This window comes from Catharus ustulatus, chromosome 2 (genome assembly GCF_009819885.2).
Source record: "Catharus ustulatus isolate bCatUst1 chromosome 2, bCatUst1.pri.v2, whole genome shotgun sequence".
In the NCBI taxonomy this organism is placed as follows: Eukaryota; Metazoa; Chordata; class Aves; order Passeriformes; family Turdidae; genus Catharus; species Catharus ustulatus.
Window position 1 is genome coordinate 98,346,922 of NC_046222.1, and position 27,754 is coordinate 98,374,675.

The following is a 27,754-nucleotide window of genomic DNA, read 5'->3' on the forward strand; positions in this document are numbered from 1 at the left end:
ACAGAAAGAAAAGGGAGAGGGCCATGAAAAGAACAAGGCAAAAAGTAATTTGCAGTTGTGCCAGGGAACCTGCATGTTAGGATGAGAAAGGGCAACTGAAAGTCCAGGTACAACATAAATGTCCAGTTGTTCTTGCTGAGCAAGGGCTTGTACTGCCACTGGTTCAATAAATAATTTCCATAATGGGAAAAAATTAAAGAGAAAAAATGTAACAAAACAAGAAAACTCTCTGCTAGGTCAGGTAATGCCAAGAATTTTTTTCAGAGCAAGAAAACCCTAAGAAGCTGGGCAGCTTTAAGAGAAGACCTACTGCAGACTTCGGCATTGTAACAAATTGTTCCCACCTGCCTTTGGCTACCACCCATTCAGGAAGGTTTTGGGCCTGTCCACAGCACTCACTGGAATGTAGAAATCAATCCCAAGCTAAGGGCAGATGGGACCAGCACGCTGGTGCAGCGTGGGCAGTGCTTTGTGGGTGGGCTGCCCTAGGGCTGAAAAGAGCAAAGCTCTGCTCATTCAGGAGTCCTCTGCCTCCCCTGCACTACCGTGGCTACTCTGCTGGTGGATCTGCCTGTGCATCTGCAGTGCAGGCATGCTCCTTGCAATTAAAGCTCTCAGCATGTATGGGCAAACTCACCTTTGCCTTTCTCGGGGTACTTTGGTGCTACTGTAGTGCCACAACCTTCTAGACTTGTGAGATCAGCTTTTTTCTCCTCCATTTTTTTGGTATTTCTGGTGTGGTTTCGTGAAGGACTGTTTATTAGAAGAGAATGAAGACAATCAATCCAAGTATAGGCTTTTATATACAGAAATATAAGCTGAAAACCATTGATTTGTTGCTTCCCAGACTGCAGCTTCCAGGACTGAAAAAGTCATTGCAGATTGTTCATTTAAAGACCATGAGAACATATAAATGAGAAACACCTCTCCTGACTAACTGCAATCACATGTATTGTGGCTGTGGGAAAGATGGCTCAGGACAACACTCATTTGCAGCTAACAGGTTCCTCCTGAATGTATTAGGAATAAAAGAAGAAAGATAAAGGAATAAACTCTGCCTCTCAGAAGCTCTTAGTACCGGAACAAGTGATGGGCCTTGCAGTGGATTTCCATCTGGAAATGGAATAAAGACATTCCACAAATATGATGTATCTGGGAAATTCTCCCTGAGCAGTAAGTAGATGTATAAAAGATGCAGGGCAGAGAGTTACCAACACATATTTGAGCACACACCATATGGATATGAGCTTATGGATAGGTATATACACACATATGAAAAACCAGACTGAGCAGCAGAGGATTAAAGAGAGGTGTCAGGCAAGGGCAGAACAACAGATGGGAACAGAATAATATATAGGTTGGTATGGTGAAGGATGGAAAAAAAGAAAAAAAACTTCACCCAGAAATTGGGACACTGAAGGAATTAACACTTTACTTCGGTTAAAAAACCAAAAAGGTAACACTGGAGTATTGGAGTAAATTGGAGTAAAAGAACAAAGAGACAAAGAGAGGACAGTGCAGTGAAAAAGACAAAAAAAAAGAAGGTAACTTGATATTGGAAAAGAAAGAAAAAGCAAAGGAAAAGAACAGTGAAGGAAGAAAAAGAATGTTCCATAAAACTCTCTTATCTGGACCGTAATGTATATAATCACCTGCTCAACAAGCAGAACGTAATACCACCAGGATTTTGGCTGGTGCAGAAAATTACATTTCTCTAGCATTCTCTATCAACTGGCAAAACACATGCCACTGCTGCTCAGTTTAACAGTTCTGGAGATGTATAAACTCCGGGCTTTACAACTTCATAGTAGGAAGAGATCTAAACCCAAACCTTAAAACACAAGGACCAGTATTAAGGGGTAGGAGCAATTAAGAGCTGCAAATCAGATGTTTTAGTATATTTACAAGATAGCCAGGCTGATGTGACAGCATATTTACCTTGCACAAGATGATGCTGGTAGTGGTAGAGGTAAGCTCTGTGTTTGTTCTAGTGTCCTGTGCTGACTAGCTTCTGTAACGGAGGCAAGAATAACAACTATTAAAATTGATTTGTGTCCTACACTGGGAAGATCTACAGGGCAGGATCTGAAGATCAAAGAGAAAATAGATTTTAAAAAACTGGAAAAGAAAAAAAGACAATCTCCAAAGTATTTTACCTCTGCATGCCTGCAGTTGACTTGTCAGCACTTTTCTTATTTCATTTACCCAAGTAGCTTTAACTTCGGGGGTTGGTGCCTACCCAAAAATAAATACAATCAGCTGTCAAGCACAGAATAGTTATTATACAGAGAGTTGCATGCTAAAGCATAGCCTCAGAAGAATCATTCAAGCGGGAGAGACAAAGCTCCCTCTCCAGTGCTTCCATGAGCAGAAGCTGGTTGTAGCCAGTGGAACAGGCTGAGGCAGAAACTGTGCATGTGCTGCAGCCACACCCCATCTCCCAAACCATCCACCACTCCAGTGACAGCTACAGTGATGGTGTATACAATATCCACTAGGGACATTGTTAAGACGTGATTTTTTTTTCCCCCAGAAGACTCTTCCATTGAAATGTGATTTAGGTTCTCTTTTTTCCCCCTACATTTCCTCATCACACTCTATTAGTGATATAACAGAGGGAAAAAACCCTCCAGATCTTCTTTGGGGTCAGACTCCTGCTCTCCCTTTTTTTTTTTAATGTAGGGCAATGTTATTTACCTGTATAATGTAAACTTCTTCCCTTGCATTATACCAGATTTCAAATTTTTTTGCATCACCTTTGACATTTTCTGTTATTCCAACTGCAGCCATCTGAAAGCAAAAAGAACAGAAGCTGACCTGCTGCATTGCCGTTATGTTAAAAACAGAAGAAGACAGCTGCTGGTATTCTTTGGTATCTTGTTTCTGAAAAGGGAAACCCCATCTGGCTTCTTGCACAAGGAAAAGAATAGCTAACAATTTATGATCAGCCAACAATTTGTGATGTGTGTGTTGGAGACAAGAGATTTAGTGCTTTGTATCAGCCTGGCTACCGTGGAGGGAAGAAGGGTTTAGGTACATTAGACTCAGACTGACTTGAAAAATGTCACTTTTAAAATCCAGACCACCAAATCCTTCATGATTTTTACATTACCTTTCCCTACATTTTCTGTGTGATTAATGCAACTTCCATTCAGCTGGACAGACAACACAAAATAACACAGACCTGCAGCGCCAGTCGGGTTTGTCTGAAAGAGTGGAGTTCCCAAACAATGCTGCAGCACAGGTTTGCACACATAAGACAAGAATGTTGATATTACTACAGGCTAAGCCCTCAGTACCTTGACCATCAGGACTGATCAGTGTCTTACATTTAAGGAGTGTTTGTAGCTATAAGAAGGTGCTTTCTCATATCCCTCTCCATTTTCTTCTCTCTTTTTACAGAACAGCACTGCTTTCTCATGGAGGAAGAGGTGTCGCTGCATTGGCTTGAAGCGTGCCAAATCTTTCACCTTTGTGTGACCCTTTTTGTGATCAGTCCAAACATTGAAGGATCCCTGCATTAAAAGCTTGCCCAGCTCATTCAGGTTTCCCTGGAAGAAAAAAAGCAGTGATATTTTTAACTACAGAGATAATATCAGATTAAAATACAGACTCTGAGCAGGTCTTTAGAAGTCTGTTGTTCCCAATAATCTCTCATATCAGTGTTTATGTTTGATTTGGAAATGTAATAAAGTCAGTGTTGAATTTTTACATATAATTTTCACTGGCAAACACTGTTCAGGCAGGATTTTACAGTTGAGAGTACCAGTAGCAGAGGCACAGAGAACTACATATAGAGAGAGGGAAGCACAATACACATGTTTGGTTGTTTGTTTTTTTGCCCCTAAACTCTGCTCCAAATCTGCTTATGCCTTATTTTGGGTTTTGTTATTTTTTTGGGAACTGAAAGTTTTGGGTGTAGTTTTACACAAAGATCAAAGAAAAAAAACCTTAGGTACACAGAGGAAAATATTAGTCATAGCAGGAAAACTTCAAAAGAATATAAAGAGAACCCTTTTCTATTATTTTCATTACATAATTAAGTTTAAAAGCATATTTTGTGAAACACTCTTCTCATTATTAGTACATAGGATAGGATAGGATAGGATAGGATAGGATAGGATAGGATAGGATAGACTGTACATGTATCTAAAAAAAAAAAAAGAAAAAAAAAGAAAAAAAAAAAAAGGAAGTTAAAAGCAACCAAAAATACTGCTACTCACATCATAGCCTGTAATGGCTATCTGGTGCATAGAATCATTAACTGCTTTAAGAATGCCCAGGATAGAAGTCAGGGCTTCCTGAAGATCTTCAGCACCTTCACAGTTCTTACTGTACTTCAGCATTTCCTGAGTGCAAGGGAATGACAACACATTTAGCTTCTGAAACAGTAGCAACAAGGAATGTTCAAATTTTAACACTGAATTTTAGGCAGGGGGGTTGGAACGAGATGATCTTTAAGGTCCCTTCCAACCCAAACCATTCCATGATTCTGTGATTTTAAAGTTAGCAAAGTAAAGAATTACACCACATAATCTATTTAGTTCAATACTGGTTGGAACTCAATAGATCCTAAATATTCACTTCTCATCTCTGCTGCTAACCAGCCAAATGTATTTTGTTCATCTAGAGGTTTTTTAAGCTGTATGTAAAAAATTTACAAGACTAACTTTGCAAACATCTTTTTCATCACAATTGCAAAAAAACCCACCAAAACCCAAACCAAACCAACAATCCTCAAACAAAAGGATAGGGCTTTTTCATTTATTACTTTTTAGAAATGAACAAATTTAAAAGCATAGTCAAATTTAATTTACCTTTAAATTATGACAAGGCCTGGCATGATAGTAACAGATTTAAACTTACTGCATTGGGTACTGTCTACACATTTAAAAAGCAATCTTTTCTCTAAAGGAGTTACTGTGAAGTATTATCTTCCAATTTGATACAGATAAACACAGTAGCAAGTTCATGTGGAGCTCCTCTGACTTCACAGTATGAAAAAAAGAATTTACTCATGGACTGTAGGAAGTTAAGATATTTTAAGTCAAAAACCTTTATCATTCTCCTCTCTTTATATATGACTAAAGTAATTAATTCTTTAAAGGCAGTTAACAGCTCAATTTTAACCTGAGTAAATCTGTTTTGAGGCAAATTTTCAAGCTACTGTTAAATACAGGAATACAATAAATATTTCTTAGTTCAAACATGGCAAAATGTTATATAATAATTTAAATAAAATTTGGGTAGTGTGTTGTTCTTATTTTGCTCTCTCAGTATAGCATATTTAAGTGAATCACAACAGCATCCTTCACAAAAACACCATACACTGCTCTCTCTCAAGTGCATTTCCTGGAGTCCAGAAAGGCAAGGTCCTGCAATATGGGTGGGGTGACTAAACTGAAGTACTACAGACACTCTATCATCTTTGTTTCAAAGTTTTCTTGGGCCTTCTGTTTTCCCCTCATCAACTTCTCTCACCTTCTCTCCAGTTGCAGTTAGTATTACTTACCTTTAGCAGTAATTGGTACTTGGTTATTCTTTGAACAGGTTTCAGCAAGTATGAGTCCAAACTGAGCTTGTGATCAAGTTTCCTTTGACATTCCTGTAATCAGTGTTGGATTTCATCAGGACACTAATCAGTATTTGTGCTATTTTTTCTTGAGAAGATTCAGCAAAAATAAACCAAACAAATAACCCCAGAGCCCAACAAAACCAAAGCTACCACTATTTTAGGGATTCAAGCAAGCATACCTGGAAGAATACAGAGTCTGAAAACTGCCTCCACAAACTTTCAGATCGAGGTTTATTTTGACAGTATTTTTCATAAATCTGGAAGTCTTCCATCTGGAATTGGGGAGACAAGCAAAATGTTCATGAATTCTTGTGACTTTAGTAGACAAAGTTCATAGCAATTTTTTTCATTTTCAATAATTCTATGAAAAAAATCCACCACCATCAAAATTGAATCATTGTTTTTTGCTTAGGATGCCTCAAGGAATTGCAAAATCACTGATTTTGTAATGGCTACTAATTTGCAAAATAAAGCAGTCCTGTTAATTTTTGCTTCAGTTGAAGGCAAAGCACCTTACGAAGAAGCATATGTTATATTTACAAATATACTTCTACTACAATATGAAAAATATCTCTGTGAGTGCCCAGCCATGAGACCCACCATGTAGTTTTTTTAAAAGACTTTGTCCTTTTTCTTTATTTTCATTTCACAAATGTGTTTTTCACTGGGAACCACACTAAGGTAAGGCAAGCAGTTTGGTCCCCCTTATTACTACAAAAAATTAAATACCGTGACTTCAGCAGTTGCTGAAAGCAGAAGGAAATAAAGACTGTTGGAAATGGATATAATGGCTCTAAAGGAAAGACCAGGTAGGAAATCAGCAAGCACAAAAGCACCTCCATCCCTCAGCTTTAGGAAACAGCATCTCCAAGGATGCAGCCAGTAAACAGAAAGGAGAGAGATGGCTCCTCCCAGGAGCTTTAGAGCATCAATAGGCAGCAACAGCAGGAGTCTGATTTCCATATACAACATTCTTATTTAGCCTTCAGTATATTTCAAGTAAGACTCATACAGTACATCCCCAATTAAAAAAGTTTATTTTTGTCATAGCTTTCTATTTTTGGAACAAAAATATTTTGGATTTACTCTGTTGAGGTGAACTTTTTAAAGAAAACAGAAAAGAGCAAAACTACAATCCAATAAAGAAATCAAACCAAGTAAACCATTTTTAGGGATGTGGAACAATGCAGTGCATAACTCTTCTTCATGCTTTCCTGACTGCCACTTTAAAAAAAACAGTTTTCTTTTAACAAAGCTGTAGTTTTTCCTAACAAAAGCAGTTGTGCTGCATAGGGGAAAATATCTCTATGTATATCTCTATATCCCTATATCTCAAATAACATCTACATTCTCAAGCTATTACATGCTCAGGACAAACAAAGGGGATGTGGTGGCAATTGCTGCATGAGAATCACTCTGACATCTTACAACCCTAAAGAGGTTTGTGAATGAAGTGCCAGAAAAAGGTGACACATACCTGATCCAGAAAGCACCGTCCTACTAGTTCTGGGTATTCTACATAGGTTTCTAGTTCTCTCAAGAATATTCTGTGAGAAAGAAAATTTTCTTAGAGCTGTAATGCTACAAAACTAAACATAATTCTTCTAGATCATGTACTTCAAGGGGATAGCAAATTAAAACAAATATTCTGACCTATTTCCTTTAGCTTACTGTTGCTGCAACTGAAATCAAATACAAGGTTTGAGAAGGAAGAGGGATTTCATTTCCCTTCCTTACATACTGAGCAGTAGGATTTGTACAGTTTAAAGTGTTTGGGTTCTGTTTCCAAATACTACCAAACACCACACACCAAACAACCTAAAAACCACCTTCACAAAACTAAAAATAAACCCACCCAAAAAACAAATTTTAAAAATCAGTGACAAAACTTTCATTCTAGTTTTGCCTGAATAAAAAACAACTACTTAATATGCTTAACTTCTCTTGAAAACCAATTTCCCTTTCCTATAAATTTAAATACAGTAATTTCACGATTATAAGCTGCACCATTTTGACTAAAATTTTGCTCCCATCCTGGAAATGCAGCTTACACTCAGGAGCAGCTAATATGTGAAAAATTTTCTGACATTTCCAACCCCAGAAGTGCAGACGAGGTGCCGAGTCGAGCACCTGCCAGTAAAACCCGGGAATGCACGATTGTTACAAATTGGTTACTCTGTTGCGCGACAGGTGGAGGCGGCTCCGTGCCGGAAGTGCAGGTTGGGGGGGAGGTGGGGGACTCCTTCCTTCAGGCAGCGCAGCCCGGGAGAGAGGCAGGGGGCTCTGTGCTGCCACCCCTGTGGCCTGAGGGAGAGGCGGGGACTCCCTCCTGCCAGCCCCACGGCCCAGGGTAGAGGCGGGGGGCTCCCGCCCCTGCCTGCTGCCGCAGGAGCAGGCAGGCTCTGTCTCTGCCTGCCGCTGCAGGAGTCGGGGGGGCTCCGTCCCCGCCTGCCACTGCGGGGCAGCGTCGGGCCAGGGCGAGCGGGCCCGGCGCCAGTGGCGGCTGGCCCTGAGTGGCCCCACTGAGCGGCAGCACCGAGCTGGGCCACCAGGCCCCATCAGCAGCTTCAAGCGGGCTGAGCCCACACGGCGCAAGCCAAGCTAGTAAACCCCGTGATCCCGCGATTCTGTTACTATTTGGCAACTCTGTTGCACGCAGGTACTCACTGTGAATGACAGAGCGGCTTATAATTGGGTGCGCCTTGTGCATGGACAAAGAACGAAATGTTGCTGACACCCGGAGATGCGGCTTATAGTCAGTGCGGGTTGTAATCGTGAAATTACTGTACTTTCATATGAAGAAATACCTCTCTAGCAGCAAGGATCCAGACTTCAGAGAGGTCACTCAATATATATTTTCATATATATAAATGAATATGGTTTTATATATTAATTATGCATTATTTAATACAGCTATAGAAATATAAAATTAATCACCCTCAATCAGATGTAAGGATTGAGAATTTGCGGTTTAAAACCTTAATTCAATTTCCATTGCAAAAGTGATATAAAAAAACAGAAACCCAAATAAAACATACTTAAACTATCTTGTAATTGGATCCAAATATCTTTGTTCACAAAGATGACCACAATGCAAAATTCTGCCTGTGTACTGCATATGTGTGGTTTCACATAGCTTTGTTCATCTTTTACAGGTATTTTGCTTTTCCTCTTCTATGCAATACAATGTTGACATGCCACATAGACAAGTAGAACTCTCTAAGGTTCTTTTAGCAATCTATTGCAGACTACAATAAAAAGAATCATTCAATTCTTAGAACTGAATACAAATCCTCACCTGTTGTGAAAGTGATAAATTTCTTCCATATTCCCAAACAAGATATCTTTCTTATTTTGCAGTTCTGGTGAAATGAGGTGAGCCATTAAGGGGTTGTCCATCTCTGCAGCATAACCCTGCAACACAGGAGAGAGGCACAATTACCATCTCCCTTTACTTGCAGTACTTCTCTCTCTAACAAGGCAGTCTGCCTTCAGGCTGACAGACAGACAAGAAAGAGCTCAGTATTAATCATGAAAGGAGAATACAAATTCTGTGTTTTCATCACTCCACTCAGACACACATAGAGTCTTTAGACAGACACTTGTGTAAATCCTGCGATTGTGGATAAGTGAGGATGAAACAAAACTGGCAATAATTTTCACCAAGTGAGGGCTCTACATTCCTATGCTGCTTACAAATTACAGCTCATACTCTTTTTGCTAAGACTTTACACATCTGAATTTAGTGCCACAATTCCAGTATACACACAAACTTTCATGCCTGCCTTAGCCATTGTTATGAAGGAATAAGCTGACTATAGTTATTTCTAAGGGTAACAGAAACCATTGAGCTAAAAATTCTGTTTAAAAAGGACTAGCTTTATATTCCCACATCTCACTCTTGCCGTATAAGCACACATTCTCTTGTCTGTTTATCTGGCACAGAAAAGGACACAAGTGGCTTTAGCCCAGGACTGTTCTCCTCTGGCCCTGAGGTCACTAATCTGTGTTTTCTTATGACACTAGAAAACCCTAAACAAACAAAACACTCCCAACAAATCAACCAGGAAAATGGCAGGAATTATCTAGCACCTGCATTATGAGCAGATTTCTTAATATAAATAGATTTCTTAGCATACAGGCATTGAAGGAAGATGATCCTCTCTTCTTTAGACTTGGATTAGATTTCTCTCTTGTGGTTTGCGGTTTGTTTGTTTTTAATTTTTTTTTAAACACAAGGTGATCCTTGCATTAAGTCACATTGATTATAAGAAAACACATCAAATTATAACAAACTAAATAATTAAAAGTAAAGATAAGCAAAAGCGTACCTACAATTAAGATTTTCAATTTTGACAAAACTACAAAAAGTAGAAGAACTAGCTGGTAAAGTCAGCTAACCTGAAGAATTCAGCATTTGGACAGGACATAATTATTTTTTTAAAAGAACCCGGAACCAGTCCTTTTAAAATCTGTGTATTTTTTCCTCAAACACCACAAAAACCCCCAAACAAACAAAACAAATAACCTCCCCCCTCCAAAAAAAAAAACAACCCAAAAAACCAAACAAACACCCCAGTGGTATAGGCAAAGATAATGGAGCTCATAAATGCTATACATTAGTTCCTTTCTCATATTTCTCCTGCCCCCAAGCAGGAAAAGGCAGTCTGAAAGAGAAAGGGTGGAATAAATAAAGAAAAATTGTACAGACTTAAAAATTTAAAAAAACATTCAGATAAAATGAAGTTATTTTTTTTAGCAAGAAAAGAACTACTGCAGTCACCCTGCAGTTTAGATGAAGAGCTTCCCAAAGAGAATGATTTCCACTTTAAGTCAAGATGATATTGAACGCAGCAGCGCAACCAGCACTGGCAAAAAGGAGAATTGAATTTAGCTGAGGTGAAAGGAAGCCTGACAGAGTTCATTACTTGCAAATTCTGAAGGAACAAAAGCGTGAAATACATACATTGACAAAAAATTTTTGTAATCTTTTTCATTTACTGATATACTTTTAAAATTTACTATAAAACCCTTCATGTTTTAGTACCTATGTAGTAGCTGTGTTTTAAGAAAAGAGAGGTAAAGCTACTTAATGCAGCCACAGAGATTATTTAATCTTACTTTAAAAATGCTTAAGACCTTGCTTAGTCTCTCATTGGAAAGCTGTTCTAAAACCATCCAAGCAAGAGGAAAAAAGTGTAGAATTCAATACCTAAAAATAAACCAGTGTTCTTCTCCCAGTAAAGATTACAGAACTTCACAGACTAAAGTGGGATGATCATGGTTATTAATGAATGAAAAATTATTGATCTTGGATAAGCTATAGCACTTTCCTTGGGAAACTACCTTCCTTTTTTTCTGTTGGAATCCTCAGCTGATAGAAAATGCATGGCAAAAAATAGGACATAATAAGAGCAGACACTGTCTCTACAAAGGACTACCAGGTTATTTTACATGAAAAATTGAAATATTAATAGAATAGGGGGGGAAAAGGGAATGGGAGAGTAGCCAGAACTATGAATAACTAGAATTACTCTAAAGTTGGAAGACTGCACTGAACCATACCTCAAGTATCTGATCCAGAATTACTGCTGGCACTCCCAATCCCCCAAGTTCAAGCTAGAGGGACACCAAACTGCAAGGAGGCACAGAGAGGTGTGCCTGGTATGGTCAGAATTCTGGAGTGCTGATCACAGTGGTGCAAAACCAAGACACCTGGCCTAGAAAGACAGGAGTTGCACTGCACTCTGGAAAACCATGGGAATAGAAAGATGCTCCAGTAGCAGCAGTAAGGACCAAAAATCCTCCAGCTGTTCAAGTCTTGATTTTATTAATAGATCTGTACAGATGCATTGCGTAGAAAAGAGAGAATAAAGTGATCTCTGGGTTTATTATCACATGTCAGATCTGACCACCCCGCTGTAATCAACACTTCCAGCACTTGGCCTGAACACAGGAGGTAAATGCTGTGGGAAGCTCAGCACAAACTAGCAAAACCAGAGTCCAAAACTCTCACACACTACACTTACTTGAAGGTATATAATCAGGAATTAACAATCCTGGTCCATAACTTTAGAGAGTCCCCATTCAGGAGCTTAACATTGATATGGACACCAAGAATTTCCACTTGTTTCAACTCTAGTACATCCTGATCAAATCATTCAGCCATTGTTATCTGCAGCTTCATCATTCCCTGCAATCAAATTGGATTACAGGAAAATGACACATCCACAGCTGAAGACTTAAACTTGAGGCAAAAAAAGAATACTGCAGTGCAGTGTATTTCTACAAGCAGCTCAGCAGTGCTGCAATCATGCCTGCACATGTGTGGAGCAAAGGGAGCACCTTTGCCTCCGTGATGATTTCAAATGAGGATTTTCTTACAAGGCATGAGGATTTTCTTACAAGGCATTCTGTTCCCACAGTTATACCCAAGACATGTGGAAGATCACTTAAAGATACGCAAAGAAAGATGTAAGAAACAACTTTTCTCCTCCAACACAGGAGTCTCTTGATGCAGATTCACATTCCTGTGTGACACATGACCTTCCTGGAACTGACCCACAACTCTGGAAGGAACTTTTGCAGGAATTAATGATCATTACAAATCTCATTATGATTCCACCTAAGTACTAAGGCACATTTTATTTTCTGCTCAATTCATGTTTTCTAATACAAAATCCTAGTTGTACAACTATTTCTAGGAAAAAAAAAATCACGTATTGCTGCCTCTGTGAAAATATGAGAAAGGAAAAATATAATGACCACAGTGCTTGACAGAAAAATCAGAGGCTTCTGGTAAGGAAAACATAAGAGCATCCATGAAATGCAACACTAACATCCACAGTGAAACTTAGTCTTTACCTCAAGAACACAGAGAAGTTCTTCCACATATGCTCGTTCAGTCTCAATAAGTTCATTCATTACATGCCTGTGGACAAAGAATGATAATTAAGGTGGGCCTATTCACTTATGCAAAGTAATGAGGCAACATTAATTTTGTCTGTGTTTCTTCCTTACTTCAGACAATAAAATAACAGTTTCCAGGTAGTGGAAAATATGATGTTCCATGGATATTTCTGTCATGACTTTATATATCCTTATTGAAAAGTACATATTTTAAAAAGATTTTAAAATCTTTGAAAATGTGTTTGAACAGGAAAACATAAAATCTAGCGGTTTCAGTGCTGCAGTAACTGAATTGAAGCCGTAGTGTTTGATCATTGTATGTACAAAGTCTGGTTGTACTGTGTTTGCAAGTACTACAGGAGCTGGGGTTGGAGCTGCATAGGATTCTCAAACACAGACTTAAAGCTACACTGGCATTTTTAAATTAGAGGCATTTAGGGCACACTTTAAATATCTCAATGATGCTTTAACTTTAATTTCATAATGATCAAGCATTGAATCATACTTCCCCCAATTCCTCCCCTTGTGATTTTGTGTGATGCAACAGAAGGTTATAACAGTAAAAAGCCCATATAAGTAGCCAGTTTACAAGTAAAAATGCAAGGTCTGCTATATGCAGTGCAGATGGTACTAAGTAATTTTTTTAATATATGTTATGCTGTTCCTTTTTATACAAGTGATTTTTGGTAAAATATATCAAAATAGGGACTAAAAAGTCTAATAAAAAGACAAAGTCTCAAAGCATGGAGACAAAACCTTCAATAGATGCATTTCAAAAATCACTGAGGGGTATTTCAGAGAAATATACTTATTTTATCAAATCCTTAGCCAAACTCAGGCTTTGCTGGAACCAAATCAGAGAAAACCCCCAGTTTTTGCTTATCAAAATGTACTTACTGTCGTAACACAGCTAGGTTTTCTTCATCATCCATTGTAGATCCTCCTCTGCTTTGATGGAGTTCGGTCATTTCACTCTAAAGAAGAAAACAAATAAACAATGAAAAAAAATCATGGCACTACAGATGAGGAAAAAACGCTTTAAAATACAGAACTTTATGCTCACCACTTTTTACTGGAAAGACTGTACTACACTACATATGAAGGCTGAGAAAAAAATTCAAGTCACCCTGAAGGTCTTGAAGCACACAACATTTGGATGTGGAAAGTTCTCCATCAAAAGTCAGTTTAGAAAACCAGTTTGAAGCCATCAGTTTGGTGGTTCAACGCCCCTTTTCAAGCAGACATCAGAGCACCAGCATAATCTTGTAGGCAACACTAGCCTTAGTCTGTTTTCCAAGCTAAAAATAAGGTACTGTGCTAACTTTACTTCTTAACCTGACATGGAAATTCACTCTTAAAGTTTTTTACTGTAATGCCTAAACCTTACTATGGCTTGCTGAAAAGAGAGTGGGGTTCTGCTTTCAAGCCCTCCTTAAACTACCCCTTTTCTCTCCAAATATTGTCCATCCTGGTCGTGTGGTCCTGCCTTTCTCCTCGCATTGTCTTTTGCTGAGCCTTTGCTGAGTTGATTCAACTCTTTAATGCAGTGAGAAACTTCTTGTGTCTGTTGCTGCTGTCAGGATGCTTCCCTTGCTGCAGGCAGGGCAGGAAGACCATCCCCATGTGGGAATGGCAATCCACTAGGTCGGGTGAAGCTGTCCTGGAGCCAATGACAACTACTTCTTCACTGTCAATGGTTTTAAGAGCAGCCAATTACTGCTGGCAAATAAAAAACGTTTCCTGTTCATAGACTTAATATTTTGCTGCCCCTAACATTTTTCCTAATATTGGCAACTATTTACCCTCCCTCATAACCAGCCCAGCAACAAAGCAGCCCCTATTGAAACCACACGACTGCTTCCCCAGTGTTACTTCAACAGGGACAAAGCCACTTTTTCAGTAGAATTCCCTCACACTTACTGAGAGCTCCTGAATATTCTTTTGTACTGTGACATTTTCAAGTAGTACATGGGTGAAAAATGGAAAGTGAAAAAACTACCTTTGCTTTTCTGTAGTTCACCCTCCGAAGCGCGCTGCTTTCCGAGTTGGACACGTTTTCTCTTTGAAGACCTAAACATGTAAACCAGAATCAAACACAAGTTGGAACTGGGTCAGATCTGACACAGATGTTTGTGCAACCACAAATTATGGCTGGAAGTTTCTTTAAGTTTCTCAGCACAGCACAAAAAACTAAAGGTACCTGGGGAGGTACAAGGAGATTTTACAAATGCTTCAGGTCTTGGAGCAACTGGCTGAACAGGACGTGTCTGCTTAGCTGCCAGCTTCTTAAGACTTACTTGCCGCTTTTGAAACATTTCTTCCATACTTTCTTGCTTCTGGAAAACCTTTTGCACATGCTCCTATGGTTGCCATGGAAATAAAAACCAACTTAATGAAATAATTTAAATAATTTATTATAATTTGTAAATTCCTGTCAGAGACCTATCAACAAGCTACACTAACATCTACAGCATCTACAGCATATTGATTTGAAATTGCAATTACTTTTACACCACATATAGAAATATTACACTAACTCTTCACTCTCAACAAGGTGTAATTACAAGGTGTGATTTAGTTCACTTAAAATTGGAACATCTCTTCAAAAATGGCTTGCGTGCTTATTATAGAAAAATCTGGGATTCAAGTTCCCATTTTAAAAAATAAATTTTTTTGAGTGTTTAAAGGTTCTGTTACATGAAGAGATCAATCATGAGGAAACGGAATATATTCTCAAGTTCTAAAAAATATTTTTAAAAAGTAGCTCATTTTTGCTACATTAAAAAAAAATCTTGGGAGAATTTTTTTTAAAAAGCAGTTTTACTGTCTGCAAAATGTAAGTAGTTATGAAAAGTCCCTGAAGCCCTTGATGCTTTTCCAAAGATGTGATGAGACTCAGACACACAAATATATTGGCTTTCCAGCTCACAAGTACAACTCCTAGTACTGATTATTTAGCTTTATCAATGGCAGCACAAGAGAGCAATTCTAAAATGAACAAATGGACACACAGATACACATAAACACATTCTGGTACCTTTAGATCCTCATTGAGGATGTGTGCGTACTCTCTGTAAATTTTATTCAACTCCTTGATTTTATTGCCAGCACCAGTATCCAGGAATTTCTCGATCTCCTGTAACGCTGATTCTGCACCATCCTGAGACTGACACTTATCTACTGGCTGGGAAGCCAGCAGGTAAATTCCTTCATCACACCACTTCATAGACTAGAAACAGAGAAGAAAAGGCTCAGAATGCACCAATGTCAGCATCACACACTAAGAGTCTAAAACACCTCAACCTTGTCATGTATTCAGCTATTTAAAGAAAAAACTTCCAGCACAGTGAGATAAAGTTATCTGCCATTATGACAATTGTTCAGTAGAGGTTTTGGGAAAAACTGTTGCTTACTAAATTTACCTTCTCTAGTAAGTCATGCAGTTCCAGAGATTTGTTGAGAAGATTTCTCCTCCGTTCTGTCTCAGTAGTGAAGGCATCACAGAGATGATGAAGTTCACTGCATTTTGGAATAATGGAGTCCACAGCATAATGATTGCTTTGAATAAAAGCATCACGCTCTGAGGCTAACATTCTGGCTTTTGCTACAGTTTCCTAAAAGAAATAACAAGCACTGATTAAAGAACATCTTTCCTTGGATCAAGATCAATGAAAAGATTTTAAAATTGTTTTTATGCAGTGAAATACATATATTGATAAAGAATACATCTTTAGTTAATATCTGCCTTGCTGAATAAATCAAAGGGATTTCCTGTCTTTTCAGATGCCCAAGAACTTTAATGTACCAGAGTACCTCAGAAATAACAGTGATTTTAATCACAGGCCTCCTTGTGAAGGAACCACTGCTGTCTTTCTACACCTTATTCAGCAGGGTATGTGTGTGTATGAGTGCAGTTTGGGGTACAGCAACAATCTGAACTCAAATTAAAAAATACCTATCTCAGCCTTAAGAGCAGCGACCTCACTTAGCAATGTACTTCCCTGTGAAGCACAGATCAGAAAAAGGTTCCCTTTTTATATTGTTCAGTGTATGTTTCTGTTGGCCATCTTTATTGTACATTCAATGCACAGCTTTCTTATTTCTAAGATTTGTGGAAAGAAATGGCTTTAATAGGAATGGAAGTGGCCTCTTGATCAGTAAATGCAAAACTTGGCTATGTAGACACTTCATGCAATTCTTACATGAAGTTATCACAATTTGTGTCAGATCACTCTGTGCTTTATTGAGACATGTCCAAGAATTATCCTGCTCCAACGGCTAAAGACTATTTCAGATTTCTTCTGTATGTTACCTGAGACACCAATTCTGCCTTCCTGTCAGCTTAAGCTGACACACTCAACAACCAAATCCCATTCCCCTCTGCATGGGCATAGTCATAGTAGAAATTAAGGAGAATTGCAGAGTTCTTACATGAGATTTTTCTTCAAAGTTGGCAAGATCTTTCAAAATATGCTCCACATGTGAACGGCTGTTTCCCACATCAGTGAAAGCAGACAGCCTCTCAGACACAATATCCAAAGATGCTTTGACCTGAAATGAGACGCAGCTATGTATGAATGAAGAGAGCTCCACCTCTCCAGAGGCCCACCAATTAAATAGCTGATAGTGACTATTTGCAGTCAGTCACTCACATTATGTGGCTATTGGGGCACACAGACAAAGCACCATTTTTGTCAGCTTACCTTTCCCCCCCCAATTCAAAAGAAAAACAAACACAAAGAAAAGTCAGTGAAGTAATCCTGTTTCCTGGTATTGAAAAAGATGCAAGAAAACTAATGCTAAGGAAACATTTATGATCTTGCTTTTACCACATGACAAGGACACAAAGCAACATTAATGATAACAGCAAAACATGAGGGAGAGGTCCCCACTCTAGCAATGGTTTTAGGGACAGACAAATGCTTGCAAGAGGGTTTCTGAGACACAGGGGTTGTGCTCCAAGGTCAGCTACACCAGGATAAAGCATCTGTAGGTGCCATCAAGCACGAGTTAAACAACATGAGATCAGAAACTGGCTGTGAAAATTGTAGTTCAGCCTCCACCCAGTTTCTTACACTATGGTTGCAATTTCCCACCCACAGTGTTGGAGACAGTTTTCATAAAATTGCAGCCAGAATGTTAATTGAGACTTGGTTCCATGAAAGGACCTATTGGCAAGATGGAAGTGTTGCAGCAATATTTTGTTTCTGTGATACAGAACAGGTTTCAAAGGAGTTTTTGAATGCTTATACACTCCTGGGTGCATGGAAAAAAAACATCCTAAGACTGCAGAAAAAAAGAAATGCTATGTCTCTGTAGGCAAGAATTAAAACTAGTAAAGGTAGCAGTGTGTCAAGTAAGGGCAAATACCAGAAAAAGGTTGGAGAAAGCTTTCAAATACAAACAAGAACTGTAAAATCAAGAGCAGGAAGCATTTTCTGAATCATTTCTATATTACCAAATATTGACTACCACCAAGAAGTTCTCACCTCTCTGAAATCCTGTTCAAAATTCCGAAGGCGCAGACACTGCTCTAGCTTTTGCTGATGCTTAATCCAAAACTCATCAAAGGCGGTCTCTGTCTCATGCAGTTGAGCCAGTAGCCTTTAAGAAGCAAAACAAAACACATAAGAAAAATACTCCAAGAATGATGGGTGCAATCTTCAAGGGACAATGCAATCCTCCACAGTAAATAAAAAGCCTCCCCAAAGCAGTATTTTTTAGGACAAATAAACTGGATACAGGAAACATTTTTTGTATCATACAGTATCATTTCCTACAACAACACTGATGTAAAACACTGAAACCCAACATAAACATTAAGTTCTGAAAAATGGGCAAGTGCTTATTTTAAGCACCTTGTCAGCTTTGGCCTGAGGACATGGGGAGCTGGGGATAACATACATAAACAAGATATGGAAATGTCTGTGGGTTAAGACTCAGAGGAACCCAAGCCTTAGGTTATCAGGAAAAATTAAGGTAAAAATTCGTGCTGCTGTGACCAGCCAACATTACATTTCATTCTTTGGGGCAAAGCTCACTATAAAGCTGAAGGTTACTGCTCCTTCTCTTTGAAGCAGAGCTATTAATTAAATATCACAGGCAAGTGTACAGCTATACTGTGATGAGGAAAACTTTCTTTGATTATAATTCTGGCAAATTACTTAACATTTTCACTTCTTAACTTACCTTATGAAAGTATGATATCCCATGGACTTTGCACAGTGCACTTTGCTGTAGTTAGACTACATCCAGGGAAGGCTACACATCAGAATTTTAATAAACTTTTGTCTTTAACGGTACAGAAACAAACTCTGAATTTACAAGTTAAAACCAGCTAGAGAAAAGGCAGTGACACACACACTCTGAGTTTGTTCCAACTTCCATCAGATATTGTATTGAATAGGAATGTTATGGATAAATTAGCAACCCCCACCCTGATCGTCCTTGGATAGCTGATAGCAACAGTGACCAAAAAAAAGTGACTTTTGCCAAGCTTTGTGGGTTGGAATGAACAGTTATTTGGAAAGAAAGTCAGAATGTGCAACAGAAACACAGAATGACAGACAAAAAAAGAATGCAGAATGCTGCCTGGGGGAAATGAGCTATGCTTTCATAGCTTTGTGAAAATTTACATCTGTGCTAGAGTGATATAATGTCTCCAAACCTGGCTGTAATGTGAGGGGGGTGTGTATGTGGCAGGCAGGGAGCAGAGGAAAACAATACCTACTACTTATATATGCCCAGAGGAAGCACACAGGGAATTGGTGATGAGGTACTTCAAGAGTGGTGTACTCCCTAGCAGCCCTTTAAAGTTCCTAACAACATTGATAAGTTATCAGGTTTAAAAGAAAAGCTCTCCCAGTTAAAAGGGATCTAATGGAAATGGACAAACCTACTGAAAAGAAGGGACAGATCCCTTCAGTCTTCCCCTCATGCCTTCTGTACAGCAGCAACATTTCTTGCATTGCACTTTAGTTTCCAAACAAAGCATTGATATTCTTTGAAATAAGGAAAAGATACTCAAGTATATAATCCAAATGTGACAAAAATGAAAAGAAGAACAGTGTTGTGTGGTATCAGAATTCCAACCCCATTTCCCGATAGCCAGGTGACCCCACAGCAGGCATTAGGGCACTTTGTTCAGGACAGATCTGACAACAGAGGAGTTGTTTCTGAAATGTTTTATAATGTTCACGTGGTAACATTTCCTTACTTGCAAAGCATAAATATGGAATTAAATAAAGGAGTTGGGGAAGGGACTAAAAAGCAGAAAAGCAGCATGTTTAGTATTTGACACCTCTCACCTTTCTACTGTTGTTTGATTGTCTAGCTGATCTTGATTCAGTTTGTATTCAGGATTCTCAGTAACTGGTTTTGTAATACTTCCAAGGATATCATCTCCCTGTTCTACTGCTACCCTGATATCCTCCTACAAAACAAAACAAAAACCCCACACGCTGTAGCAGTGTGTTGTTTTTTCAAGCAGAATTCACAAGGCACTGAATTAAAAGAAGGATTTCAATAGCATTTTTGAGCAAGCACAGTTTTATTAAAAACAATGGCTGACAACAGACAGTAAATGATAAATGTCAGCTTCTTCCATGCTTGCCATCTTAAGACCCCAGTGTAACTGAGTTGAATTTTCATGGTAGACAGCTTTCTAGTGTAGCTTTAGGCTACAAATATCTCAAAAATTTTAGATGCACAGTTCTGAAACAGTCAAATAGCTTTCATTTAATCCTTTTTGAAAGAACATTTGTTCATGCTTCAAAAGGCCATATATTGTAATATGCATGCAAATACAATCAAATTTCCTGTGGCAAACAAAACTACAAATTAAACACACCACTACTTACAAAGAAATTACTGTTTCGCATACAATCCATTATGCCTTTGTACATATGTAAACTTAGTTTCAAGAAATGTCATTTTTCAACACAAAAAGGATTTTTAACATCAAAAAAAGCCTAGTTCAAAAAGATATCAATGGTTCACATTATTACTGCCAATTAACATCATCCATATTTTCCATTAATATTGCTAGCTATAAAATAAAGGACAGTTTAACTAGAAGCCAGCATCTCTACAAAAAATTACATACCTTCATTTTGTCCTTCTTTTCTGTGTGTGTTGCAAGAAGGGAGCTGGTTGATTGCACATCATTTGGTAGCTCTGTTTCAGCCAGCTCAGTCCCAAAGGACTGAAGAATCTGAGCTGTTTGCTTAACCTTTTGGGCGAAACCTTCTATAGCCTTTTGGAATAAAAAGCATTAAAGATGTTTCATGCTCATCACACACATATGTACAAACAAACACAAGCACACACAATATAACTCTCAAAACAAACCCAAACAGATGAATTACAAGACTGAAAAATGGCCAAAGTAGAATTTTGCAAGCAACAGATACCGTCACCATTAATTCCGTAATTGTATATTTTTCTTAGGCTTGTATCAGGTGTATCTTCTTCATATTTTATAATCTGGAGTTATTTTACAACTTGAGATTTTTCTTTCTTGTAGAAAAACCAATAAACCTCAACACAATAGCACAGTGTAGTTCCTTCACTCCAAGTGTTCAGAAAGCCACTCCCAAGTTATTACTCATATTATTTCTCTAAGATGACTAAGTACCATTGGGAACATCTTCTCACACTGAGCAAGTCAACTTGCATCACTTGGAATCTGTTTTATAAATGACAGGGTATGAAACAGAAGGGTTCATTAAACTGAAAAGTTAAAACAGAGCCTAAGACTTACAGTGCGACGGGACAGCCATCTGTTGTGGCAGTAATCCAGGGTGCCACCAAGATCTTCTGTTAATTGTGTCTTATCAATGTAGCCCTGCAGTTCTGATACTGAGCCCAGCATTATGATCTGCAGCAGGACAGAAAAAAGTGAACGTGATCAGTGGTGACAAGTCCCTTGTTGAGGATGCTAAGCCCCATCCTTCTGACACCCTTCACACACAGAGAAGATGCACTTTAATATAAAAGTGAGAGATGGAGCTGTTTCCTGTGAGTATAGAAAAAGAAACTTAACAGTTCTTTCAGCTGAAGATGATGTAAATGTAAATGACTGAATACAAACACAGGCACCAGGCATATTAAAAAAAAAACAAAACCAAAACTTATGGATTACGTAGCATAACACTGCCAGATTTTTCTTATCTTGATAAACCAGACTTGGCTATTTTCTATTCATTTCTTGTTATTTTTTCCTTGTTATCCTGGGTCTGCAGGACAGAACAATAGTGTCTACATGGATTTGTCGTGTAGACAATTTGAGTCACTGGTTCCCCAAAATAAATTAAAGCTGGGGGGAAATTTTCTTAAAGACCATCTTTCCCCCTTGAAATTTATATCTGATAAGTACAATGAATTTTATATCGTCAGCTCATATAGTTTCAAATTTTCTTTTAAAATATAAATGCTGTACACTTGCAAACAAAAGTACAATCTGTGGGTTTACTGGTGATACAACAACAGGCACCCATTGTATGTTTGCTCAAGTGACAGAAACCATAGTGTTTGTCCATGGAAAATGCATCTGCTTCAAAATTCACATACTCTTTCAAGAAAAAGCCATCAGGAATTAGCTAAAAATGTTAGAGCTGTCTCTAAGCATGGCTTTTTCTTGGAGTTTCTTTGGTCCTCCCTGGCTACCTTAAGTACTTTACAGATTTCTGGTAGCAAAGTGGAAACAGAGGATTACTTACAGGTACTTTCATTTTAAGCTCATCCCTGTTGAATCTGAAAGCAATGTCCGAGAGAGCTCGATGAAAAAATCCTGTTGGGCGCAGAACGAGGACTAATTGCAGGTTTCCTGGGAAAGATGCCTGCAAAGCAAGTTTAGCCTGTTATTTTCTGTGTCTCAGCTCCAGAAAATATTTTTGAACAAGGAGAAGCCCCTAATATACCACAAACTAACTGTATCAAAGGCCTCCCATAATGGGGTGGCCAATCATATTGTTGCATGGCTAGTACAAAGAGCTTCATTCAAAAGACATTTACTTGCCTTTGGGAACAGGGATCTATTCTCTTGGAATCAATTTTTTTGGGGGGGTGGCTTGTACTGCTCTTCAGCTAAGATCACAACCTACCCAAGAAGGCTAATGAATGAAAAGCAGTGGCTTAGTATTTTTTAACAGCAAGACTTTCATGGTTACTTCATCTCCTTAATGTAAGGTGCCAAAGAAATCTCCATTATTGCATGAAAACCTAACAACAAATTTCTAATTTGTGCACATACCTTGACAGTTGCCTACACAAGTTTTTGCCACAGAGGTTTAATTTCTCAGGCAGTAACTTAGAAAAAAGTTTTAATTTGGCTGACAAAAATAAAAATAAAGCATAAAAATTCTCAGTTCTGTTTTTACTCATCAATTTCCAACTAGCAAATTGATGGACCTTTCCCAGTTCTACAACAGATAGAGGGAAAACAGAAGAGAAAAGAAACAAAAAAAAGGAGCATTAAATTATTAAAAATCCACCTCTGCTGTGGCAGAGATTTGCATATTTGGCATTTAGCCACTCTTGGAAACATTCTCCTCTATTCAGTATTTCCACTGTAGGGAGGCAGTGAAATTCACTAAAGAAATGATCATTATAATGATTAAGTATGCAATTTTCTTCATTATACTGTTGGAAATTATTTCACTTTTCTAGCAAACTGGTTTACCAGAGGGAAGAAAAAAGCCAGCCAAAAAGCCCCACTGACTAAAGGAACTATTATGCTATATTCTGCTCCAAACCTACTAGAACTGTTGGTATCTGGAAGGCTGAAGAGTGATTTAATAATAATTTTGAGGTTTCCAAGGGTTCCAGGTACTTAGCATTAGAAATTAAGAACTTTTAAAGGGAAAAGTACTTTAACACTTTTCTGGAAAACTTCACAGATTCATTTTGGTTCCCCAGATATTCAGTATACAACCAAGATTTCATTTTAAGGAGCTTTAAAGGCTTGAGCTTCTCAATCTGCCTCCAGTAAGGTCCAAATTTTCTAGAAAGTACAGTGGTTCAGTTCCAAAGCAGTCTGAGGGCTGGAACAGAATCCAGCTGATTCTGAGGGTCCTCACTTGCTCCTCAGCCTTGCAATATAAAATTCACTTAAAAAGTTCACTGTTCATTTAACTGTGAAGTTACTAATCCACAGTTATCAGAGGAAAAACTTTTCACAGAAAATTTCCGACTGTATTCAGAAGAAAAAGAAAACATTATGCTTTTCTTACTATTTTTTTCTGAATTACCATACAAAGCAAACCCACAAATTTATTAGAGATATTTAAACAACAGACAAAAAATTCTTTAATTAAATCTCCAGGACAAGCCTTTTGGAATGACAGCCAAATTTACTTCTCTCATTCAACAGATGTACCAATTTATTTTGTGCCTGTAACAGAGTGCTCAGTCCAACAGACCAGTTACTTTTTACCTTCAACTTCCAAAATGCAAAGTTTGTTCAGTGGCAATGCAAATATTTCAGCATAAAAATAATAAAAGAGACATCTTTTAGGTAACACATTTCGAAAAAAGCAAGATATCTCCTTGTGAGACATCACTCATCTTATGAAGTCCTGACCCACTGGTTATGGCAGCCAATATCTGCAATCCATTCAGCCTTGGAGCACTGGGAAATGTCCTGGACAGGGTGCTGGATAACCTCATCAAGGCTCCCTTTCCCCACAAATGGTTGGGTCAGATGGTCTTTCAAGGTCCCTCCCAACCCAATTTGTGATTTTATAACATTTAGGCTATTACTGAAGCAAACAGCAGTACCGAAATGCAATCTAATAGTAAATTTTTCTGGATTGTATATTAGTTCTTATGAAACAGAGTTTAATTGCATGATGAAATTAAGTATGGTGTTCAAGTCAATGAAAACAGAGAATGTGCATTACAATTATCTTCTGTCTCAATGTGTCAACCCAAAATGATGCTGTTGAACTCAATACAGTCTTCTATCACTTGAATTCCCATTCCAAACCTGTCAGAAATTTCCTTTCTCTCTGAACAAAAGCTCAAATTCTAGTTTACTTTGACTTTGTCTACAGTATAAACTTGTCTCCATTAGTCTGTTTCCATTTGTTTTTTTCCTTCAAAAAACCTCCATGTTCTATTGTGGTTAAGAGTCAAATCTGCAAATTGATTTTTGTGAAACAAGAAAGGGAAGTTGTGCTACAGTAAACAATGTTGGACTTGTGCCAGCTGTTACAGGCTATCAAAGGTTGTATCTGCACTGCCAAAATACTACTATTTTTTCTAACTTTTTTTTTTTTTGCTAAAGCCCTGGTGAGTTACAGAGACAATACTATGATGTAAGAGATACTCTGTAGATGCCTGTGAACTTCATTGACAAGTCAACTTCACCCTGAACACTGGAACAAAACAAAAATTCTCTGTTCCAGTCCAGCAGCATATTTGTTTGAAGCCATTGTATGCTAACCAGACAACAAACAATGACTTCTCAATAATGCTTTGCTAAATATTAAGCACCAAAAAATATTCATGTTATGTTTAGCAGTGCAATCAAATAAACTGCCTTCAAGGACTGTTTCACTGAAGTCAATGAACCTTACTCAGACTTGTTGAAGCATTTGTATGTTCAAAAACTGTTTTTTTTTTTTTCCCAAAGTGTCTTTCTTTTCTAGATTAGTCTTAACAGTTCCCCCAATATCTTGTCTGAAATATTGAATTTATCTGATTTAATGCCAATGCAAAAGAGACTAGGGGTCATGTTTTTCTTATTCTCTCAAAAAGTAGGAGAGCCCAGCACATATATTCATTCATCTTACTTGCACTTGTTTGAAACTTCATGACAGTCATGGGATAGTTTTGTATCTGCTCATCTCTTTCACTTTCTCATCTAGTCAGGTCAGTGCCAATTCCAAAGTGAAGATGTGGATGTGCACATTGTTATCAGCTTTAAACGAAACCTGACCAAACCAGAATCTGTATACAGCACAGCTCCCAGATCAAAGCCTTCCAATAAACAGGTTCTTGTTGCCCTACAAGTATCCTGAACCTAGAATACAGGGAAGAACCATTCCTGGCTGGACAAAACAAGGAACAATCTTAAATTCTACAGAAAACCAGTTAATAATTTCTCAGAAGCAGGTTATCTGCCTGCTTTGAGGAGTTTGCTTCTCAGGGATGGGGAGCCTTTCACTGCTTGCCCCAGTTTTCTGGAAAGGGGAAAATACATAGACTGAACCCAGCTGAGTTCTGGGCAAAATATAAAATCAAATTACCATAGAATCAGAATGGATTGGAAAGGATCTTAAAGACCACCTAATTGCAACAGCACCGCTCCCCTGCCCCCACCACCAGGCAGGAACACTTTCCACTAGACCAGGTCGCTCAGGTCCTCATCCAACCTTGCCTCGAACACTTGCAGGGCTGAGGCATCCACAGCTTCTCTGGGCAACCTGTTCCAGTGCCTCACTAAAACAGTAAGTAAAGAATTTCTTCCTAACATGTAATGTGAATCTCTCCTCATTCAGTTTAAAACACCTCCCCCTTGTCCTATCACTATGTGAGTGCGTGAAGTCACCCTCCCTCTATTCCATAAGCCCCCTTTAAATACCAAAAGGCTGCAGTGAGTCTGGCCCAGAGCCTTCTTTTCTGAACAACCTCAGTTCTCTCAGCCTGTTCTCATAGGAGAGATGCTCCAGACATCTGAGCACCTTTGTGGCCTCCTCTGGACCATGTGCTAGTTGCATATAATCCTAACTATCATTTTTCTTCACAGAAATTACTGACAGAGAGGCTGCATGTACCACCAGTACTGACTCTGAAGTTAAGCCAGCTTGCAGAAATATTGTTACCATGTGAGTCATCCAAGAGCTAATGCTTGTCTTGGTTTTAGTAGTTTTGTCTCAAAATATTTGGAAAAACATTAATTTCCATTTATTTAACAGCTTCAAAATACCCACATTACCAAACTCTGTGGTGGTATTTTCCTTTCTGCACTTACTAGTATGCCATAAGCCACAGAGCACTTATTTCCAAAATACTTCTGTATATAAAGGGCCCAGTAAGTACTTGCTTACCTATTTTTTAAGACTCGTTATTCCTGGCTTGAATGAACAAGTGCCTTACACATAATTTTTGTCACAAAAGAATCTTGAAGTAAATCAGTTCATAAAAAGAGCAACTTGAAATCTAGTTTTAAAAACATAGAACGGTTTTGCATTAGATCCATGTTTAATGTTTGTGACATTATGATTCTGCTTTCTGAGTTTAAGTGACTCACTTCTCTGTTTTTATGTATTAAACATATATGTAAAATAAAGAAAATGGCTTACTAAACAAGGAAAACTGCAAAAATTCCTGCATGTGTAGTAGTCTCAAAACATCCAAAGCAATCAGACAAAGCCATACTGATCTCAAAATAAACGTACTCATTTGTCCTTTACTGTACTCATTCATAACAATAGCCACAAAATTAATACAAATACTGTTCAGCTTCATCATACTGCCAAGTTCTAATCTTAAATCCAAGCAAAATGAGAAATATGACCAGGGCTGAAAGAAGAGCAGTAGTTTCAAACTTAAGCCATACAAAGTCTGAAGTGTCATTATACTTTTCAGGACATGATGCAATGAGCTAACTAGAAACTGGGCTAATACCTATCTCATATAAATATAAATTAGTGCCTTTCATGGGACACCACTTACAAAACATATCTTTTCTACATCAAGAACTCACTAAGAAACTCAACATCTCCACAAAAAAGGCAAAGAACGGAAAGTTGGATTGCTGCAATTCAGCATTTCTCACCTTAGATATCGAACCAGTAAGATTCCAGATGGCACAAAAATGGGACTTCCTGACTCCTGCAGGGTTCAGACTGGTATTACAAAATCAAAGAATCAATTAGGTTGGAAAAGATCTCCACAGCTATCGAGTCCAACCTAAGCACTCTGGTGTGCTGTGTCCATTGGCTTCTGGTTTCTTCCTGCCAGCCAGAGGTCTTGGCCCTGATCTTCAAAGAAATTAATGAACTAGGCTGCTGTTACAGTGAAGACTGCATTTTGATTTATTAACAGCTTAGAAAAATAGTGCACTGGACAGGGCAGTCCAAAACAGAAGGCATGAAATCTGCCTGCAACTCCATCCTTAGTTAGCAGTGGTAAATCACTCAAAGCAAACTTCTTCTCCAGGAGGCTGAATAAAACCCATTGACTCTTGGCACATTTAAAAAGGACTGCCAAGTTTTGTAAGTGGATAAAAATTCCTCACTACCACTCCCATACATCCTCCATCCT

General features: G+C 38.3%; 1 protein-coding gene across 13 annotated transcripts in view; it reads right to left on the minus strand.

The window, feature by feature from the left end:
- MCF2L (MCF.2 cell line derived transforming sequence like) overlaps positions 1–27,754 on the minus strand; it is a 143,208-nt gene that overhangs the window by 7,363 nt on the left and 108,091 nt on the right. For all 13 annotated transcript variants that reach the window (XM_033051214.1, XM_033051213.1, XM_033051207.1 and 10 more), the window contains 22 exons: positions 22,204–22,323; positions 21,246–21,362; positions 20,589–20,738; positions 19,792–19,916; positions 17,974–18,088; positions 16,916–17,035; positions 15,907–16,098; positions 15,522–15,713; positions 14,685–14,844; positions 14,484–14,554; positions 13,382–13,458; positions 12,440–12,506; positions 8,874–8,989; positions 7,053–7,122; positions 5,755–5,847; positions 5,513–5,605; positions 4,224–4,349; positions 3,330–3,551; positions 2,698–2,790; positions 2,157–2,235; positions 1,939–2,011; positions 638–753 (listed from right to left, as the gene is read on the minus strand). In XM_033051214.1, coding sequence (XP_032907105.1) covers positions 638–753; positions 1,939–2,011; positions 2,157–2,235; positions 2,698–2,790; positions 3,330–3,551; positions 4,224–4,349; positions 5,513–5,605; positions 5,755–5,847; positions 7,053–7,122; positions 8,874–8,989; positions 12,440–12,506; positions 13,382–13,458; positions 14,484–14,554; positions 14,685–14,844; positions 15,522–15,713; positions 15,907–16,098; positions 16,916–17,035; positions 17,974–18,088; positions 19,792–19,916; positions 20,589–20,738; positions 21,246–21,362; positions 22,204–22,323 — 2,587 coding nt within the window. The remainder of the gene's footprint in view (positions 1–637; positions 754–1,938; positions 2,012–2,156; positions 2,236–2,697; positions 2,791–3,329; positions 3,552–4,223; positions 4,350–5,512; positions 5,606–5,754; positions 5,848–7,052; positions 7,123–8,873; positions 8,990–12,439; positions 12,507–13,381; positions 13,459–14,483; positions 14,555–14,684; positions 14,845–15,521; positions 15,714–15,906; positions 16,099–16,915; positions 17,036–17,973; positions 18,089–19,791; positions 19,917–20,588; positions 20,739–21,245; positions 21,363–22,203; positions 22,324–27,754) is intronic.